This window comes from Urtica dioica, chromosome 9 (genome assembly GCF_054948205.1).
Source record: "Urtica dioica subsp. dioica isolate 48M chromosome 9, U.dioica_male_clone48M_v1_H2, whole genome shotgun sequence".
Lineage (NCBI taxonomy): Eukaryota > Viridiplantae > Streptophyta > Magnoliopsida > Rosales > Urticaceae > Urtica > Urtica dioica.
In genome coordinates this window covers 27,749,461-27,763,353 of record NC_142764.1, presented here as the reverse complement: position 1 = coordinate 27,763,353, position 13,893 = coordinate 27,749,461, and the positions used below count along the sequence as shown (strand labels likewise).

General features: G+C 38.0%; 1 protein-coding gene across 10 annotated transcripts; it reads left to right on the top strand.

The window, feature by feature from the left end:
* The first annotated feature begins 7,882 nt into the window (after positions 1 to 7,882).
* Positions 7,883 to 13,622, top strand: SSP4 (SCP1-like small phosphatase 4). Of its 10 annotated transcripts, XR_016301517.1 has the most exons (10): positions 7,883 to 8,005; positions 9,323 to 9,581; positions 9,695 to 9,828; positions 10,428 to 10,527; positions 10,765 to 11,286; positions 11,468 to 11,805; positions 12,110 to 12,254; positions 12,359 to 12,489; positions 12,890 to 12,935; positions 13,353 to 13,622. XR_016301517.1 is itself a non-coding variant. In XM_089627584.1 (8 exons), exons 2-8 carry the CDS (start codon positions 9,413 to 9,415, stop codon positions 12,373 to 12,375), a joined length of 1,422 nt encoding a protein of 473 aa, XP_089483710.1. In that variant the 5' UTR covers positions 7,883 to 8,005; positions 9,323 to 9,412; the 3' UTR covers positions 12,376 to 12,631. The 10 variants fall into 10 exon arrangements, 6 of the variants coding, with proteins under 6 accessions (XP_089483710.1, XP_089483706.1, XP_089483711.1 ...); XR_016301516.1 differs by lacking the exon at positions 12,890 to 12,935; XR_016301515.1 differs by lacking the exon at positions 12,890 to 12,935 and having other exon boundaries at positions 13,252 to 13,622.
* The last annotated feature ends 271 nt before the right edge of the window (positions 13,623 to 13,893 follow it).

The following is a 13,893-nucleotide window of genomic DNA, read 5'->3' as shown; positions in this document are numbered from 1 at the left end:
CCATCAGGGGTATCTTTGATGAGATTGGCAAGTGGGTGTCTTCGGCTAAGGAAGTGAGGGCTGTTTTCGAGAGATATTTCATCGATATTTTTGGCTCAAATGGTGCGACCGAGGATGAGTTTAGCGAGATTACGAGAGAAGATGTTGCCTCCCTCCCAGAGAATTTTCGAGATATGACAGAAGAGGAGTTTTCCGGGGAAGATGTAGACAACGCCCTCTTTGCGATGGGCCCCCGGAAGGCTCCGGGTCCCGATGGATTCCATGCCATTTTTTTCCAAAAATTTTGGAGTGTTGTAGGGCCGGCCATGAGGAGAGAGTGCTTGGGGATTTTGAACGGGAAGGCGAGTGTTAAAAAGTGGAATGCAACAAACATTGTTCTCATCCCAAAGGCCAAGAATCCGACAAAGGTGAAAGATTTTAGGCCTATTAGTTTGTGCAACGTGGGCTTAAAGATTGTCACCAAGGCGGTTGCCAATAGAATCAAGGGCGTCCTTCCTTTGATCATATCCAAGGCCCAAAGCGCCTTCGTTCCGGGTCGGCTCATTACGGATAATGTCGCGATTGCCTACGAGCTTCTCCACTCAATCAAGATGAGGTCGAAAGGAAATAAGGGTGTGTTGGCCCTCAAGTTGGACATGAGCAAAGCGTATGATCGAGTGGAGTGGGGGTTTGTTATCGCCATGTTGAAGAGAGTTGGCTCCGGGCCGAGAATGGTGAGGGTCGTCCTTGACTGCATATCCACGCCGATCTTCTCTGTGGTTGTCAATGGAAGGGTGGGCGGTCCGGTAATCCCGAGGAGGGGTCTTCGTCAAGGCTGCCCCCTCTCTTCGTACCTTTTTATCCTGTGATTAGAAGGCTTTTCAGCCCTTATTCGTGGACAAGAGCGGTTGGGTCTTTTGAAAGGTTTCTCTTGTAGGCCCGCAGCGCCCTCGGTCTCCCACCTTTTCTTCGCGGACGACAACCTCCTTTTCTGCGAAGCTAGTGACGAAGGTTGTCAGGCGATCCGGTCCATCTTGGCTGTCTATGAAAGGGGCTCGGGTCAATCAGTGAATATGGAGAAGTCTATCATGTGTTGCTCCCGCAATATCTTGGGGGAACGGGCGGCCGAATTCGCTAGTTCCCTCGAGATCCCCCTCGTGGATGAGCTCAAAAGCTACCTGGGGATGCCGGTCCATGTCGGGAGAAACAAAATGGCGGTTTTCAGCAACCTTACCAGCCGTGTCCAAAAACAGCTCCGTGCGTGGCGAGCTAAAATCTTCTCTGCGGGGGGCAGAGAGGTCTTGGTCAAAGCAGTGGTCCAAGCGATCCCGGCGTACACGATGAGTTTGTTTAAAGTCCCGTCGTCACTCATTGCTGAGCTCCATGGATTAATAGCTCGGTTTTGGTGGGGTGGCTCGGAGGAAAAAAGGAAGATTCACTGGAAGAGATGGGACTTAATCGCGAAACCTAAAAAGGAAGGTGGTTTAGGCTTCAAGGATTTAGGCGATTTCAACCGGGCTCTCGTGGGTAGGCTTACGTGGCGTATTATCAACTATCCAGACTGTTTGATGGCCAAAGTTCTTAAAGCCAAATACTTCCCCTTCTCATCGGTGCTTGAGTTCGCCTGTAAGGATCACTTCTCCTTTCTTTGTAAAAGTTTGTGTTGGGGTCGGGATTTGGTGTGCCGGGGAGTTCGCTGGCAGATCGGGGAGGGGAACTTAAGAGCTTACTCAACGCCTTGGCTTCCGAGAGCGGGAGCTTTCTCGCTGCTGTCGGAGGAACCAGAAGACGGGTACCCTTGGAGAGTCGCCGATTTCATGAAGGACGGGTGTTGGAATCGAGATCTTCTTGAGGCGCTGCTGTCCCCGTACGATGTCGAAGAAGTCCTGAAGATCTCGTTGGGAGCTGGGACGAACCGAGACAAATTGGTGTGGCATTTCGAAGAAGATGGGAATTACTCGGTGCGTTCCGGGTATCGGTTAGCACGCTCTGAAGGACGCGGGGGGCCGTCGTGTTCGGTTAGTGACGAACCAAGATGGTGGACGCGGCTGTGGAGACTCCAAATTCCGCCAAAAGTTAAGCATATTGTCTGGAGGGTTTGGTTCGATGCCTTGCCCACTTACGGAAACCTGCGAGGACGTGGCGTGGCGTGCTTACCTTTCTGTGCTTTCTGCGGAGCTCTGCCGGAGGACGCGCTGCACGCAGTGTGGGGATGCGAGCGCGCTTGGGATTTGTGGGAAAACTCGAGCTTACAGCGGTGGGCGGAGAAAACAGGGCCGATTCCGCTCAAAGAGATCTGCCTGCGGGCGATGGACAGTCTCCCTGATAAAGACCTCGAGCTCTTTTGCGGAATTATCTGGGCAGCGTGGACTGATCGTAACCTTCGTCTGTTTGATCACTATGTGAAGAGGCCAGAGGTTTGGGTCTGTGAGGTGGCTAGTTGGCTGGCGAGCTTCAAGGACTGTTCGAGACGAGCGGAGACTACACCCAGCGGTAAACCAGCTAGACAGACCGTGTGGACTGCGCCTGACTCCGACAGCCTCAAGCTTAACGTGGATGCAGCATGGGATGCGCGTTCAAGAAGGGCATCGATTGGGTGTGTTGTCAGAAATCAGCAAGGCGAGGTGCTCGGCGTTATGGCCTCGGCGATCGAAGGTGTGGATTCTGCGTTGACGGCGGAGTGCAAAGCCATCTGGGGGGGTCTTCGCTTCATTAAGACGCGGGGATGGACGATTTCGTCGGTGGAATCCGATTGTCTCAGAGCAACCCAGTTGGTTAGAGGTAGACATCTTAATGGCCTTCAAGGACCGGTTATAGCTGATATTGTCGCTGTCGAGGCTGAGCTGGGCCTCCCATTTACTTACCGGTGGGTCCCGAGATCTTGTAATGAACCAGCAAACTGTATTGCTAAGGCTCGTATGAATTTTGTGAGCTCAGATTTTGTGTCTTTCCATTGCCCTGCGTGGCTTGAAAACTGTATTCAAAAGGATATTTCTTCCTTGGTTCAGGTTTAATGAAACCGTTTTTCCCCCAAAAAAAAAAAAAAAAAAAAAAAATTTCAGTATATCCAATCAGGCTTCAGTAATTGTGCATTATTACTTTATTTCGAATTATCTCGCAGCAACATTGCCTATTGTTGATTAGATCAGAATTTTGGATCGGCCACAGGAAGACGAGTAAAAACACGTAATTCCTTGATTCGCGCTATTACATTTAATGTCCGTAAAAGATCTGTATAAAAATTAAATTAAAAATAATACATCAAATAAATTAAAATATACTTTTTGATTTTGTACATAAGATCGTATTTCCAATTGGCAAGTAAAGACTCTAGGGTTTCGGCCGAAAGAAAAAAAAACATTCTATCTGTCCGAACTCGTTTCATTAATTTCAGGAGTGTTGGAATAGAAATACACATGAACTTTATTACGCCTTAAGTTCAACTCAAACGAATCTGATCAGCTATTCTTGAATAAAACATGTACGTAACTAACTATTGATCTTTCTTTTTCTCAGAACCCAAGATTTAGAACCGAAAATAAAAGATGAAAAACTACAAAGCGAACAAAAAAAACAAGAGTTACAGGTACAGCTCGAATTCACGCCACAGTTCTTCCGTCGTGACTTCCATGAGCTCTTTGAGAGGATCTTGATCCTCGTCGAAGTCGTCATCGAAATCCTCGCTTCTTTCGGAATCGACCCCAGAGGAGCGAGTCGACTCGCACAACTCGCTTATGTCCATAAGAATCTTTCCGATCATTCTGTGGCATTGGTCGGCGTGGCCGATCATCGTCTCCATCGAGACGACGGTCCTGAGAGCGAGGCTCGCCATCTCTTCTAGGCACATTATCAGGTCCCGAAACCTGTGGACGTTCAAGTAAGCGAACTCGAGCTTCCGAGGGATTATCTTGCCGGTCCGATGATCGGAACAACGTTCCGGGCCCTTTTCTCGGAGCGGGACTGAGAGGTCTCGGTCTCTGAGCCCTCTCTCGCCGGTCCGCAGGAGAGAGAAGACTCGGTCAACCACGACCCAGCCGTGGATTCCGACTCCGATGTACGGCTCCAGAGAGATTCTCAGACATCTGAAGATCTTCGCGATCTCAACGTCGTCTCCGTCGCACATTTGGAAGACGAAGTCCACGAAGGCTTCCGAGACTTTCCTGCCCAGAGACTGCACTGAGCTCTTCGTCAGGTTCAGAACTCCTTCGCGCCATTCGCTCTCCGTGTGGTTGGGCTCGCTAAGCCAAACCTCCGTCTCCATTGAAACCGAGAGAGAGAGAGAGAGAGAGAGATTGTAGTTCTTGATTTTCTTTAGAGAGATTGGTTCGATCAAGTCGTGTTTTTGAAAGCAGAAGTGGAGAGCAAATGATAACTTTAAAAATGAAGACCCGAACGAGTATGGGCTGTTTAAAAGAAAAAGAAGAAGAAAAAAAAGAATTAGGGTCTACGTGTCAGTCAAAAGTCTAGTTTTATTTCCAAAAAAAAAAGGAGGGTCTCATCTCAGGATTAACGAGTGTACGGATACTTCTCGGTAAGTGCGCGCGTGCGTGCGTACAGAATTGTCAGGACGTACGCGAATCTTTAATGTGAATTCAAATTTTTATGTAACTTAATTTTTCGATGTTTGATTATTAGATAAGATGATTCGATGAGTAAAAAGTTATCGTCTGTTGTTATTTTGGTGAGAACTTAAGTCTTAAGATGTCATGTGTTATAAAATCTTTTTAATTTCTCATTATATGTTTAAGGTTTGTCTAAGTAGCTTTAGCACCCTAATATGGACCTTTTTTTTTTTTTTTTTTTTTTTCGTGTTACAGGTCCAATCCTTTAATGATCCTGTACAATCAATATTTTGTATTTTGATTTGAGAAATTTTAAGTGACTTGATTTCTGCCTATTGAAACTCAAAATTCAACAATTTTCGCTAATTTTGTAATGTTGACTTGTAATGGTTTCTAAGACAAATGTATTTTGATATAAATTTTTAAAAAATTGTGAAGGAAATCTTTTGGGCCAGCCTTAGCCTTAGGAGTACGGATGTTCATGAAAATCGCTAAATCAAACAATCCGATCATCAAAATTAAACTGTAATCTTTATCAAACTACCTCATAAACCTGAAGAAGTTCTTGTTATGATTACCAATCCAAACTTAAAGTCTTTTGGATTGGTTTGAATGACATTATATAAACTATTCAAAAAATACAGCAACGTCTATTTTTTTTTAAGATCAGTGTGACTCAATTAAATTTAATAATACTCACTAGACTTTATTTATTGCGAATATATATAAGTAGATTTAGTTAGTAGAAATATGACTAGTTTTGTTTAAGAAAAATATAACGGATTAGGCCACTTGCAACAGTAATATTGCTATTTAGCTAACGTTTCAAATATAGCTACTGAATCTGATGTGGCAAAATTAATTTATATTATATTTTAGATATTTGTATAGCGTTAATTTATGTTAATGGTTACTTTACAAAATTATCAAAAAGTTGACTAATTTATCAAAATCTGAGTTTGTATGTGTCTAATTAGCTACAAAACCATTTATTTAATATATAAATTTTCTCAAGATAAGCAAAAGACTTTGATTTTATTTAACATAAAGTTATGTATTTTGAGAAAAATAATCCAAAGAAAATAATCAACCCAATTATTTTCGGTTTGGTTTAGTTTTACTTTTTAATCGGGTTGATAAAATGAAAAAATCGATTAATACAACCCAATTACACCAAAATTTAAGAGCCCAAAGACTTATTGAAAAATATTTTTCCTCAACTATATGGGATTTTTTCCTATTAGCTTTCATCCATAACATATCTAATTACTATATCAATTTTTGGTATTTTCACAAAACTTTGAATAATTTTTTTATATTTATCCTTTAAACTTGATAAATAAATAATTAATTTTATACCATTCCTAACGAGAACTATAAATCTTTCTTAAAAAAGTTCAGATTCACCAACTAAAACATTTTCCATATATATATATATATATATATATATATATATATATATATATAAGTACATAAGCTAAACATGTGGTGAAGGAATGAGCAGTACGTCAATGAAGCGTGAGTGAGTGGATGAATGAGTTTAATCTTTGGCGGAGAAGGCTCAAAGTTAGATTTTCAGTGCCTTGTTCGACAAGGCAAAGAGGTTACAAGGCAAACAGGTTTGGAACTTCTAGTTTTGTGATTATGGATATCCTTGCAAACTGTAATTACGTAATACTTGCGTGTCACGATGGAGTTGGCAAAGGTTTAGGATGTGTATAAGAAAATAATTATGTATGTTGATCATTTTTTAATTTCAGTGGTGTTTTAGTTTTTGACAACTTCGAGAAAAAAAGTGAGCTTTTAGTGGGTTAATAGTCATATTTTATCCGATCATAAAATACACATGTAAAAGTAGTGAGCTCTACTATAATATGAACGGAAACAATTCCAGAAAACGCGAAAAAAATCGTATGATATATAAATTTAAAAACGACAATCTGATTTTTCATTCGTTGATAGCACAACGCAAAACTACATAATAATTTTTTAAAAAAACCCTAAAAATAAGATAGAATTGGCTGAGTTAAAAGAATAAAAAATACCTTAAGAAAAAGAATAAGATGACTAATATCATACTAAAAAATACCAAACAGAACAAGTTATAAAGTTGTACTATATATTCATGATATAATATACGTTTACTCCATAATTTAGTTTTTGTTCTAACTACATGTTCACACTATTTACTGTCTATTTCAATTTGTTACTGTATAAGTGTAAACTTTTTTGACAGTACAATGTGCATATGGAAATTAATTATAAGTAAATTTAGTCTTACTGCAACTGAAATCTTGTATAGGATAATAGTTAAAGAGATATCATCAGTTGTGACAATTCTCTTTGCTTAAAGTATTATTAATTTTAATATCACTAAAAAAATAAAAAGGGAGATTCTTAGCTCGTAATATGCTGCTAAGTGGATGTATCGTTTTTAAATCAAAACGTGGAGAAAAAAAGCAACTCCAATAATAAAAGAAGCATTATTATACGTCTTGAAATTCTTTTTGTAACTATATATCTTTAAACGCGCGCGTTTCAAAGTTTATATACTGTTTTTGATAATTTTGTTAATTTTTATACTTTGAGTTTGATCATGGACCAGAATCACCTTGTTAAGAATTAAGACTAAAAAAGAGAAAAAAAGAATCTTAATTATTTGAGAGCCCTTTTTCTTATACGAACGAACTTTAACTTCAAAAGAGGAATAAAATAATTATTATAACTACTAAAAACAAAAGTTGAAACTTGATTCCAAGAATAAGTTTAAAGACCATAACTATGTGACATTAAACACTTATATTAGCATGTTTTACTCAGTTTGACTTATTCCTCTTTCAAATAAATATGGAAATGTTACCAATTGAAAAATAGAGAACTGTTAATTGAGCATATAACACGTTAGCTAAATCAGTAATTAACATTAAAATGTAATAAAGTGTTTTTTTAATGAAATGTAAAACTCATGATGCCTTCCATCCCTTTCTTAAAAAAAACATAGTAGTAATATACAAATTCAAGATAAATTTTCATAACAACAAGACACATATTTTTTATTATTTCGTGTACAATTTGACCAAAGTGAAGGCATTATAGGGGAGAGGGAGACTAACACGAGTCAAAAACACAATTAATAATAGTAAAAAAGTGGGTCCCAGTTGGAAAGTCACAGCATTTGCCTCAGTTTCCGCGACTCGCACGTGTCAACGCGTCACGGTGAGCTGGTTTCAGAGCCTACGTGGCGCGAAGTTACGGGTTGAAATCGGTTGCCGAAGATCCCATCACAGCCGTCTGTTATATCCAAAAGAAGCCGACATAGCACAACATACCATCTCTCTCTCTCTCTCTCTCTCTCTCTCTTTCTCTCTCTAACCGTTAAGAGAGAGAAACGAAAAAACAGAAAAACAGAGTCAAAGCAAAGCGCAGAGAGAGAAAGTCGAGAGACTCGTCTTCTTGCACTACGGGTATGAATTATTAACATTCCAAGTCTATTCTATCTCAATTTTTTATACAATTGCATTCCTGAAGCTGAAATTGGTGGTTTTACATGAAAATAGTATCGGTCGATCCTCTGAAGGTATTTCCTTCAATTTTCTTACGGTTCTGATTTTACGATTTGATGACGATTTGTGGTTGTTTGACTGCATCGTAACTATTCGTAGCTCGCTCAAAGCTGTGTTGTTCCTAACTTTTTTCTTTTCGTTTCTTCTTTTCTTTTCGCTTCTTCTTTTCTTGGTTTTAATTTGTTTAATTGGCTCTGAATTATGCTTTGGCGAATTTGGATGCTTTTACTGATGAATTTGTTGTTTCCTTGTTTGGGGATATTTTTGGGTTTCTTATTTTGATTCGTGTGTAAGGAGAATTCAGTCACTTTCTGGGTTGACCTTTGTTCTTTCCTCGGTTACCTTGCTGAATTTTGTTGTTCTGCAAAGTAGGTCTCGGGTTTCGAGGTCTGTTATCAATTCAGATGTCGTTTCTTTTAATTTTTTTTCCTTCTTAATTATGTGATTTTTTTTTCCCTTAAAATTTTTAGCAGAGTTTTATTTCCAAGAAGAATCTTAATGTTATTTATGTTCTGAAACTGCTTTCGTAGGCTATTATAGCTTTTGTGATCTCTTGTACGAAGCAGCAATAAAAGGCATCTTCAGAAACAAATCAATCAAAAACACTGTAGCGTACAGGTCTTTCAATTCTAATTTTGGTTGTGTGTGTTTGTTCATTTTAAGTTCATCTTGTATCCCACGCTATATCTAGATTTATAAATTCCAACTACCTGGACTCGTATGCTTGTTGAGACTGGAGCGATAGGGTATAGGTTTAACCTCTTAGCTTTTGTTATGTTTATCTTTAATAGTAATACTGAAAAGATTTTTATGTACCTATGGGCCTATTGACTAACCATTGAGTTTGTGATATACAATGCTTTGTGATTTAATAGAATGGATGTATCACTGTCTTCCTTACAATTATGAATTTTTGCATTCCCATGTTTTACATTCCAGTGTTAGTAGTTTCTACAATGATGCATCACTGTCTTGTTTGGAAGTTACTTTCTTGAATGAACAAGTTCTCAGTTTTTGTCAGAGTTCACTGCAATATTCATATAATATAAACCGAAACTTTACTCATAAAAGTGATTAAACATCTGATTTTAGAGCCCCATTGATTTTATTTCAGCATATCAGTTTCACTGCACTCATTGCTTATGTATTTATGTCAATTACAATGGCAGCTAAGCTTCTACCTTTTTTGAAGATTTTTTCTTGATTGTTTTTGTACAGTCTCTTAGCTGCTTGGTTCGACCAGAGGGGTCTATTTCCCGCTGATGTTTCCGGATCAAGTCTGTTTTAGATATCAGAAGTGCAGAGCAAATGCCATCTTTAAAAATGAAGACCCAAACGAGCACGGGCTGTGTACAAGAAAAATACGGTCTTCGCGTCAGTCAAAAATCTAATATTATTTCCAAAAAAGGAGGCTCTCATCTCAGGATTAATGAGTGTACAGATACTCTTGATGCGTGTCTACAAAATTTTCAGGATGGTACGTGGATCTTGGACGTCAATTCAAATTTTATGCAACTTAGTGTTTCAATGTTTACTTTTTAGATAAGATGATTCGAATAATATTTCATATAATAAGCTTCACTCTTGCAGTAGTTTGCAGTGATAATCAAGTTGCTACTGAGGACACTTCATGCCGTGAAGCAGCTGAGCATCAGAAGTTTCAAGATGAAGAGAACTCTCAGTCTGTAAAGCAGCTGCGTGATTCAACGGCCATGGAAAGAATGGTAAGAAGCTTAACATGGTATTTTTTTATTGTAAATCTCTTTCGCTTGTCATTCTATGTTTAAGTTTTTTTGCCTAATTAGCTTTGGTCCCTAATGTGGACCGTGTATTTTTTATTTTATTTTTTTCTGTCCGAGGACTAATCCTTTATTGTTCTTGTACAGTCAATTTTTATTTTATATATTCTGATTTTAAAATTCTTCTGAAGTGGTTGAATTGTCAAGGAGCTTGATTTCTAACTAAAGATACTTTCCAAATTCTTGTTGTGTTGATTTGTAATCATTTTCGGGAGATGGTTGCTAATGTGTGAGGCTTGTATTACAGTTGCTTATCTGCAAGTCTAGTAACAGGTGATATAGCTTGTCTCATTTTAAAAGCGAACATTAGCATCTGAAAAGACATTGATTAAAAAAAACAAATAGCAAAAAAATCTGAAAAGGCCTTTTTTTTTGGTGTAGTTGACCAATATGATTTTTATTTTTATTTTTTTTTATCTGAATGTTTGGTAGAAGGTAAACTTTACCATATTTCTTAAAACGTAATCAGTTGATAGCTATGGCCTTTTGAGTACTAATGCATGTCTCTTCTTTTTTGCACCCAGGAATCTAGCAATGCTTGCTCGTCAAACATGGAGACTATTTTCTCTCCTTCTTTAGAGCCTATTGAAATCCATATTGAAGAAAATACTGGCAGTGATCCAGGTACGGGAGTCGATGAATAGCAATCAGTCGTTATCTTAAATACACGTGACTTAGAAAATTCATATAAACAAAGTAAATAGGATTCACGGTGCAGCAAACTATGCATATAGAAGATAAAGGACCTGAAAAAAAAAATTAATTTGCTTCAGAACACATTATAGTACCGTGGAACAATATATATGTTCTACCTCTTTAAGAGCTAGTATCTGATGTGTCGATCTCATTAATCTTCCGTAGGGATTGACATGTCATGGTTAGTAGCTGAAAGTATTGACGAAACTAGAAGCTTCGGCGACTATCCTACTTGTGATGTGTCAGACTTCTACATTTCTGACATGATTGTCACGAGCTTTCCCTTCAATGGGGATGCATTTAATGATGCCATTGAAACAAATTGCTTCACTACCTACAAGCATTCAGAGCCAAGTATGATACTTGATGTTGCCGAGCAGTACATGGTATTGCCTTTACTAGAGGACTCTATACGAAACAGTAGTTCCAGCGATGACAAGCAGTGTGAACAAGTCATCTCGAATTCAGACAATTCAAGTCTGTACCTTGCGATTCATCAAATGAGATCTTGTGACCAGGAAACTGCTGTGAATTCATGCGACTCCGATCAGTCAGAGTGCTTTGATCCTCAGTCTTTTATAAGAAACTTGCCGGAATTATCAGACGTCGTGTCCAATTTTCAAGCCAACGAATTTCCGAAAGACATGTCGAAGAAAAAACTTGTAACTCTAGTGCTTGATTTGGATGGTAAGTGAAAATTTCGAAACTATTGTTTCTCTCCAGTGACTTAATACTGCATAATTTATTGTTGGTAATTTTGCATGTTTTTATGTTATCAGGTCTTCTGTATCTATATCCTCCTTTCCATATTTTTATTTTATTTTAGTTTTTATTTTTCAACATTGACGATTTGCAATCACATATGCAGAAACACTTGTCCATTCGACATTGGACCCTTGTGATGATGCAGATTTCACGTTCACTGTGTTTTTCAATATGAAAGAGCACATTGTATATGTTAGAAAGAGGCCATACCTCAGAACATTCTTAGAGCGAGTTGCTGAGATGTTTGAAGTTGTTATTTTCACTGCTAGTCAAAGCATATATGCAGAGCAGCTTCTTGATATTCTGGACCCAGAAGGAAATATTATATCACGACGAGTTTATCGTGAATCATGTATCTTCTCAGATGGCAGTTATACCAAGGATTTGACGGTTTTAGGTCTTGATCTAGCAAAAGTTGCTATAGTCGATAATTCTCCGCAGGTACATCTCATAACCCCTGTTTTATTTCCAACCTTGGCGTACTATTTTTCAGAAGCATATTGGGTTTCTGTTACGCTTGTCATTAATGGGGTGTTTCCTAGATTAGGGCAGAACTATCTGATTACTTAAGACGCACGCCTTCTCAAAGATTTATTAGCACCGTTTCAAACTGGATTGAATGTGGTAACATAATTGATCTTGTGAAAATGCATGCAAATCCAAGGTCAAGGTAGAACGATTACTGTCTCAAGATAAAATGAAAATAAATAATTATCTGAGCAACGTTCTCTTCTAATCATTTCAGGTGTTTCGCTTGCAAGTGAATAATGGAATTCCAATAAAGAGTTGGTTTGATGACCGGTCGGACTCTGCACTCAAATCATTACTTCCCTTTTTAGAGTCTCTTGTAGACGCTGATGATGTCCGTCCGATCATTGCAAAGAAATTTGGTAACAAGGAATAAGAGCCCTTGTCATTATCATTTCCAATATCCCCGTCCATTTTTTTTGAGCAAAATCCGTTCTCTAATCTAGCTCAGATATATTTTCCTTAGATTTCTTCAGATGGTGACTATATAAAGAACCTTTCTTTGTCTTACTTGGTGTTGTCTATCGTTCCTTTCCGTTTCTTCTGTCCTCTCAGCTGGTAACTCACTGGAATACGCAGTCTAATTGTTGTTCAAAGGTAATTTTTAGGCGTATTTTGTTTTTTTTTTTTTTTTTTTTTTCTGTCTTTCTTTCTCGATTTGTACAGTTAAGTGGGTGTACATGGATTACTCTTTATATTGTGAAACGTGTTTTTTGCAGAGTTGCTTCTACTGATTTAACTTGATCTTTCTAACATCTCTATATATATGCATATTCACTGATGCTTATGATTATATGCCATTACAATGTCGTTCTTGTTTGTTTATGAAGATTCGTAATTTTAATTTCCTTTATTTTCCCAAATTGAGGAAAGCAGAATATAAAAATATACTGTCTTCCAGATACGCAAGAAGTAATGCCAAAATTGACTATGAAAGAATATCTTTTTTTTGCTTTTGCGTGATGATATATATATTTTTCTTATATATCTCATACAGTCAGGGTTGGATTGACCTTTTGACAAAATCTATCAGATTCAATCAGGTATTGAGACAGTGAGGTAATTTATCCTAGTCTGTTCATTTAAGCAGAGATTAGATATATATGGTCCTTTGCTCAGAAGGTTTAGTGGTAAAAAAATGTTACGTATTTAACTCTCAAGGCTGTGGTTAAGAAGATTGATTCCCTGGTGAATTTGGTTAGGTCGCTGCCTAACTGTATTCTAGGAAGCATTGCGATGCAATGTCTTCGTGAATAATTTGATTAGGAACTTATATGAGATTTAATACACTGCAACTCTGGAGTTCCTTCCTTGTTTTATTTATTTATTATAAATTTTGATAAAACCTGAACGTATTAGGAATTGAAGGAGTGCCTGAAAAGTCAAGGTTAGTTTATGGGTTGAACCGCACTGTGTTCGACATCCTCTCGATTTTACGCTTATGGATGCATTGTCTGCAGGTCATGCGGAGAACAGTAATAGAGTATTATTGCTGCAATTGACTCAATTATAGCTTCCTTCTCATATAGATGTCGGTATATAGGTGTATTTCTAAACAAAAACGAATAAAGAGTGAACAAATTTTATCCATCCAGGGTGATCAAAATATTCATGTAATCTCATGTTTTTACATCAGTATGTATTTCGACCATTATATGTTTCTTTCTTGTGTATCCTCTAAATCTATTCTGTTTCTGGAAAGCAAATTTAGTCAATTATTGCTGTCTCAATTGTCTGTTTACTGCCCTATATTTGTCGCCGTGGGGATTAACTAATGGTGATTTCAAGTTTTTCACATCTGACTTCGTAATGTATGAAATTGGACTCCGGGCACTTGAATTTTTTACTCTTTGTTCTACTTCGATAAAAATAATTATGTTTCTCCATTCCTTTCTGATTCAGACGTACACAGGGTCACGTTTCATTTTCTAGTGAATTGGGTGGCTGGATATGTGTTGTTAAACTTATTTTTTATGATACACACGTTATTCTAGAAATTAA

Excerpts from the sequence above, each read along its gene's own strand:
- SSP4 (XM_089627580.1), top strand. The coding sequence starts at position 9,413 with ATGCCATCTTTAAAAATGAAGACCCAAACGAGCACGGGCTGTGTACAA. Across the intron at positions 10,528-10,764 it reads AAATACTGGCAGTGATCCAG|GGATTGACATGTCATGGTTA; the intron begins GTACGGGAGTCG and ends AATCTTCCGTAG. Across the intron at positions 11,806-12,109 it reads TAGTCGATAATTCTCCGCAG|GTGTTTCGCTTGCAAGTGAA; the intron begins GTACATCTCATA and ends TAATCATTTCAG.